The sequence below is a fragment of the Andrena cerasifolii genome, chromosome 3 (assembly GCF_050908995.1).
Source record: "Andrena cerasifolii isolate SP2316 chromosome 3, iyAndCera1_principal, whole genome shotgun sequence".
Classification (NCBI taxonomy): domain Eukaryota; kingdom Metazoa; phylum Arthropoda; class Insecta; order Hymenoptera; family Andrenidae; genus Andrena; species Andrena cerasifolii.
Window position 1 is genome coordinate 23,062,760 of NC_135120.1, and position 7,199 is coordinate 23,069,958.

General features: G+C 44.6%; 1 protein-coding gene across 1 annotated transcript; it reads left to right on the plus strand.

Annotated features, from left to right (window-relative positions):
- The first annotated feature begins 4,649 nt into the window (after positions 1 to 4,649).
- Kdsr (3-ketodihydrosphingosine reductase) lies at positions 4,650 to 6,488 on the plus strand. Its single transcript, XM_076807732.1, has 4 exons — positions 4,650 to 5,052; positions 5,357 to 5,786; positions 5,859 to 6,100; positions 6,173 to 6,488. Exons 1-4 carry the CDS (start codon positions 4,933 to 4,935, stop codon positions 6,383 to 6,385), a joined length of 1,005 nt encoding a protein of 334 aa, XP_076663847.1. The 5' UTR covers positions 4,650 to 4,932; the 3' UTR covers positions 6,386 to 6,488.
- Positions 6,489 to 7,199: the final 711 nt, after the last annotated feature.

Sequence of the window (7,199 nt, forward strand, 5' to 3'; positions counted from 1 at the left end):
ACGGTTTCTAATGACGGTTAATTGAAATAAAAGTGCTAAGACAACATTTACTTACGTGCTCTAAAAACTAAAATTCTGCGCTATAACCACAAATTGAATACGTAACGCTTGTTTGTGTCACTAAAACCGACGGTGCTGATATCGTCAAGCAGCTCTCGGATGCTGTGATCGTTCAAAAATTTTTACTTATGTTACAATTTACCCCGCGTTACAACCTACTCCGGTCTCCCCTACCTAGTTTTTATTTCTGGATTCGGGACAATTGAAATATTGCACAAATATTAGATATTTGTGTAAAAGCTACCTGCAGAGTGGATAGTCAGATGCTCGTTTAATTTGTTCAATTTTCGCTCCACACAACCCTAATGAATGTCATATCGATCTGCGGTTTAAAAATAGTCTCCCGATGCACCGTTACGTATCAAAAACTGAAAGTTCTTGTTACTTTGCACCCGTTTAAAAACATTTTTACTATCCTCTACAATCTTGATTTATTTTCATTACGCGTCTTACGAAAGTTTTGCCAATAATTTTATGCGAAGCACGGTACTCCGAGCAAAATAGCCGAAGGGATATCGGAGCTGCGACGTCGTGAAACTGCATCGATAAACTCCTTCCCGTAAAAACATTATTACCCCCTAATGTTCAGTATCGTTCGAAATTGAAAGCTAGCATGCGAACCGCCTCAAACACCAGCCCCTCTCGAGCGAGTCGTCTCCATTTTGCTACAATGATGACCTTCAATTACTCCCAGGATCAGCTACGACACGAAGGCTGCTTCGATATTCAGGGGGACTCGCGGCACTATGGAATTCCGAGATGCACGGGTGGAAGAAAATGTGTAGCTGTGCCAACAAGCAGCTTCGTATCATTGCAAACACTTTGTCAAAGCGTCTTTACGCGGGCGTACTCTGAAATTGCGAGGCCGTTCCACGATGGAGACACGTGGAGGTGCGCTCCCGCAGGCAAATAAATTGACCATTCCCCTAGACCGTGATACTATAGATCCTGGCAGGATTTTCAAAGCCACGTCGAGGCCTATAGGAGAAAGCGTTTTCCTGAAATAGCGCGGTATCAAGAATTCATGGGCTTCCGATGGCTGGAACGGTACGCAATCGAGCATTAAAATTCTTTCCCGTTGAGGGATCGATGGCGCGGCGTCACAGCGTCTTCAATATTTCACGATCATTATTTTCGAAGCAACCTGAAGGTATCCTCCCTCAAATTTCCCCATCTGCCTTTGTAATTTCTCCGTCAAGTCCCGGGGATACCTGTTCTCAACGCGGGAAGGGGTGTACAACCTGAAGCAACATTCCGCGTTAACCAGCACCGCGTCTCCATCGATGGAACAGACGCTCCCTATCAGAAACACAAGCACCATCGTACCAAGGAACATCTCACAACGCAACGATACAATGGACCATCCTGCCGAAGCATTTATAAACCATCGAACCCGCCCCGAACTCATTCAAAGAAGGTCGAAACAATGACACCCGTAGAGGGAGCAGAAAACAACGGAAGAAGGGGTTGGTTGGCTGATGCCGCGAAGACAGTGGCTGCTTTTTTTCTAAGGTTACGAGGCTGGCTCCGTGGAAAATCCACGAGTGTGACGGGCCTCCCAGGCAGAGGGTACTCGGGAGAGGGAGGGCGGGGGTGAGGGTTGCTAACAGTGCAACGAATGGAGATCGATTCTGAGTCTGGGTCAGGCGAGGGCGTTCACCCCCCGGTTGCAGCCCGGGAGACACGGAACCCAGGGTCGTAGCTAGGGTATCACAGGAGGGGTACTGACGAGCGGGGGGAGGGGGAGGAGCAGGGGTGGGTCGCACGGGACACTCCCTTCTGGTGAGTGCAACGTACGCTCCTCTGTCCGAAATCGTGGCGGCGCGATCATCTCTCCGTGGCCTGGGCCTGGCCCGGTGCAAGCCGGCTGGGGGGTTGCCATGGCGGGGCTCCTGTCTCGAATTTGCCGCGGGATCTCCACCCGTCGAATTTTCCGGACGATTGAAGCGTTTCAACGACGGAATCGCGCGACCACCGAGGTTAACGGCCATCCGGGGCGTTTAAAGTGCATTCCAGATTTTACGAGACACCACTTGAGGATAGTGAGAGTGGGTGCACGCCGAGGAGATCTCCCTCGAGGATCGGCGATTCCCGAAGGACGCGGACGCTGGCTGGTCCTAGGTGTCCGGGGAGTTCAACTTCCGTTTGCAGCGCCCCGTCGACGAGGAAAGTTACGTCGTAACGTTATCAACGTTATATCATTTTTATGCCAACCTCCTCTTGCGCGACGCACCCGCTCCGTTCGCATTTACGTAACTTCTGCGATTACGAGCCGCGCCGAAACAGCGCGGCAAATATAAAATCCAAGCTCATTAACCGGCCGATAATTTATCGGGAGATAGCGAGTGATACAGCGGTAGTTGTCGAACGATACTGGATATGCATTTCGTCAAGAACGGGGAACGTAGTACCAGGGGTCGTTGTTTGGCACGTCGCATTATTCCTGGCCTTTGTCCGCCGATGAGAGTCTCGTGCTCGACCGTCCCTTTGCAGAGAACGAAACACAATATCGAAGTCCATCGAGCGAGCCTTTGTCATTCACGAGCTGATAGATCCGTATTTGCTTGATACTAAGAATATGAAGGATGAATATTTCCCTGATTCTTTTTAAGGAGCATGCTAATTGGAAAAATGTCGTTCAGATATGATATGGATTAAGAACTTGTACTCACCATCAATTGTGGCAATGGTAAAGCGTAATGCTTCCCCTTTGATTGTATATTAAAACGGATCTCTTAACCCTCTTAACATTTTTTACCTATAAACCACCATGAAGATTTTATAATCCCACCTCTGGAGTACGCGTCAGCTAAGGAATGCAGAATTTCATTACTTCAAAGAAGATAAAGAATACGAAACTATGAATTTGCGTCTCGCTATTCAACCTAACAAGTTGAAACAAAAATTTTCATAAGTTCCTGCAGGAATGAATATTTTTCCCGCTCGGCGGCCATAATTCGCATATAACAAAGTGGAATATAAAATAAGAGAAATGGAAGAGGCCTTGGACTCTAAGGGCATATAATTTTCATAATTTCCGACGTTTCAGTACACGTTGCGGACCCTTATCCAGGAGCAAATAATTTAATAGACATAGTCTAAACAGGACTATATACCGAATACTTAAAAGTTGAAGTTATAAATCAATTGGAGTCCTTAGAACTATAAATCAATGTTGAATAATACAAGCAAAAGCACCCAAAAGCATACAAACTGCAAAGTCTCTTTTCACTTGTCCTCACTTTATTCGTAATAAGCAAACACGAGAGAACACAGCACATTTGCAATTAATTAGTAAGATTAAAATTGTCGCAAGACACTGTGATTCTTAGTTTTCCACGTTTTACAACTTCCTACGCTCGTATCTGAATGGCAGAGAGGTCCTTGATACCTTCCGCTTTAACCTGGCTACCAGGAGCGACTCCCAGGACGAGGTGAACGATCGACAGGGTGGTACGTGACCTTTTGCTCGAAGGATAACGGCAGGGGTGAGGCGGGGACTTTGCCCCTCAGTGACGGGGGTGAATGCACGTACGACCCATCTCCCACCACCCCGGTTCAGCTGCGCCGAACTATCGAAATTCTCTTTGCCGACCAATTAATAATCCTTCGAGTCAGCCCCGACTTCCGTTCCCTTGACGGGCGCACGAGCCAAGGAGAAAAAGTCGCATGATGCACCGGCAACTCTGGGCTAATTCTGGGAACTTAGGTTTGTCGCATTTCGTCGGGGCCTATTTGTATGCAATCCACCCTGGAGCGGGTGCACCGAGCGCAGGATCGATCCGCGTTTCGAGGGCTTTTTCATCGCGGCTCTATCTCCTCGCCCGATGCATCCTAGCCTCCGGTTGCATAATAATACACCTGGGAATTCATTCCATTTTTTTCGAAACTACTTTTTTGCTGGAGTTTGAATTTTTCGTAACATTTCGAGTAACGAGGTGAGGTGCTCTTGATACCCAGCGAGTTCCATCTCGAGCAATAATTTCGTATCGAACTGAAGTATTTTATGCGTGGATCGAGTACGTTTTTAGATTTTGTGATGCAATAATTTTCATATAATTGTAAGTAAATTTGTGTTAATCATGTTTGCAGGAAATTTCATTATCCACGAATCAAATATCCTGGGAGCAACGAGAAACGTTGATGCAGTCTTCGAAGTGGCCGCCTGGCGCCACGTGCCAGGGATTGATAAGATTTTATCAGTAGGTTGATACCAAGTAATGGAAAGTGATATCAGAAATTAATTCTACGAATAAAGTGCAATGCTTTTTTTCAGACGCAGTGACCGAAGACCAAAGTTTAAATAGAATCGTATGTCTGTATTGATGGATGCTACCTTTTCTAATAATAGCCAACTAATCAATAAACTCCTGCTATATCTTTGGCTTTTTGAAAATGGATACAGCAAGGCATTAGAACGCGATATTCGCTAGAATTGTATGATCCTATAAATTCGATTATTCTTTTTACAGCTATTTCAAAATTAGATCTCTAAGTAGCAAAAATATAAATATATTAAATTGTTTATCAGGGTATTATAGTCCCGCGTTGGAAATAAATTACAAATACTTGTTCACCCATGTTCAGTTATTCGCAGTACAAAGTAATACAAAACTTTCATTCACGTCCTCTAAACTCCTTAGTATACCTACCTATACTATGAATATTTTTCAATCGGCTACCTGTTCGATACCGGCGTTCCGAGGGACGCGATTGGAATTCTAAAAAGCTTACAGTTAACTGTGACTAATCGTGACAAATTAGTGAATTTTTCAAATGTTGATATAAACTGTGTTCCGACGACGGGAAATACAGCTATTTGTCCCTAAATGTACGAATTAAATCGGTTCATTGAAACGTAGTGCTGTCACGATGACAACTACAATGCTTGACATAATATTAACAATCGTTGCCTTATTAGTTACTATTCTGTTTGCGAGATACTACTTTTGGCGAAGGCGTATCAGGAACGTTAATAACAAGCACGTTGTTGTAAGTAATAAAGATTTAACGCAGACTTAACCTCTGTGCAGGTTATTGATCCTCAAAGTTTTCGTGAAAAGTAAATAAACTATCACGATCCTATTGGAAGGAAGCTTTAGAATGATTAATACTTATTGTTACTATTATGCTCGTTGGTTGTACATAAAATTTCATTGATCGTTTAATTGGCAATTAAGTGAAATAGAGTATGAAAAGTATCTTTTATAGAGAATGATACGTTAGTCGTTTAATTTATTCTTAATACACTCTCTTTTCTCGTGGCATATTTTCTAATGTCTCCTTCTCTTGTTAGGTAACTGGTGGTTCCAGCGGTATAGGCAAATGCGTAGCAATCATCGCTGCTAAGTATGGAGCCCACGTGACGATAATCGCAAGAGATCTTCAGAAGTTAGAAATAGCGAGGAATGAAATAATTCATGCTTGCAAAAATAAGGACGTCCAAAGAGTTGAATATTTATCTTTAGACGTGGGTGGAGATTATAAGACGGTGGAGAAAGCATTGAGCGATGTAGAGAAAACTATGGGTCCAATATACATGCTAGTGAACTGCGCCGGTACTGCAATTTGCGGTAAAATTGAGGATACCTCTGTGGCAGATTTAAAGAAGATGATCAATATCAATTTCCTGGGATCATATTACTGTACCAAAGCTGTTGTCCAAAGAATGAAAGCTTCTCAGGAAGGAATTATTGTCTTAACTTCTTCTCAAGCTGCGCTATTAGGTACGTACTTGAACGTTATCTCTTCAAACTGATTCACGCTAGATATCTTTGACATGGACTTTTGTTTCCCAGGTATATTTGGCTATTCAGCTTACTGTAGTACAAAGTTTGCCCTCCGTGGCTTGGCGGAGAGTATAGCCATGGAGCTTGCACCGTACAATATTTCCGTGACTCTCAGTCTACCTCCAGACACGGATACCCCGGGCTTCGCCATCGAAGAGTTGTCGAAGCCTCTCGAGACGAAGCTCATATCCGAGACCAGCGCTTTGGTCCGCCCTGAAGCGGTGGCCAACAAACTTTTCAAGGATGCATTGGTTAGTAATATTTAGAGCTGCAAGCCGATCCGATCGAAGTTAGACGATCGATAGAATAAAAGATCCTTTCAGGCTGGAAAATTCTTCTCCACCGTCGGAATGGAAGGTTTCATGCTGACTGTTCTATGCGCTGGTATGTCGCCGTTCAGTTCAATCGCGGAATTAGTTGTACAGTCTGCGCTGGTCGGTCTCTTCCGGCTTGTAAGTGCCTGCTACCTCGTCCATTTCCAGAGGATCATTCGGAATTGTATAAAGACCCGCGACAAAAACAAGAAGTCCGAGTAGGCGAGTCGCGCGAGGCATGGAGTACAAAATCTGTACGATGCGAAAAAGTGAACGGCATTTTTAATTCCCCGAATGATGATACAATAAATCTACAATCAGAAAATCCTCGTGTATTTCTTACATCCTGCTGCGTAGCGAGTAATCGAGACATTTGTAAACGACCCAATGAATCCTAGACGACTACCTTAATCATCGAACGGATTGAACGGTCAACGGAATCCGATGGCACCGGGTGTCAGGGCGGGAGGAGCACGAAGGAAGGGAGACACGTTGGAGTCTTAACGGTTTGGCTTACTTTTATTTAGTCTCCCGTAAGTTCATAGTATAATGTTCTTCGTTAAGCTTTATGGTTCTTACACACATAGAACGGGGACAAGTTGTCCTCGCCCCTGTTGCCACGATACTTTGAAAAAGAAAACGGAAACGCTGAGACTCGTGTGTGAACGTGTGCACTTCGACATGGACGATGCCGCCCCGTGGGTAAATAATAACGCTCGCATCTGGGCTTCTCCGATGCATCTAAAAATATCCAGCGCATCGATGTCGGTTCACTCGAACGGCGTGTTAGTCCCTTTTTTTTTACAAGAAAGAAAAGAAACCCACGCAGAGCATCGGTCGCGATTTATGCCCGTGGAGGTCGGCGTCCAGCTATCGAAAACGAGGCTGAACTTATGCAGAGAAATGGCGGATAACGAAGATGTGTCTCTCGAAATTGCAAATCGGTAATGATCGGTTTAACATTGATTTATTATCTCTCACTCTCGCTCGCTCTCTTTCTCTCTTTCATCTCGACGTTTGTTCTCTCGTTCTCTCC

Excerpts from the sequence above, each read along its gene's own strand:
- Kdsr (XM_076807732.1), top strand. The coding sequence starts at position 4,933 with ATGACAACTACAATGCTTGACATAATATTAACAATCGTTGCCTTATTA. Across the intron at positions 5,053-5,356 it reads TTAATAACAAGCACGTTGTT|GTAACTGGTGGTTCCAGCGG; the intron begins GTAAGTAATAAA and ends TTCTCTTGTTAG. Across the intron at positions 6,101-6,172 it reads AACTTTTCAAGGATGCATTG|GCTGGAAAATTCTTCTCCAC; the intron begins GTTAGTAATATT and ends AGATCCTTTCAG.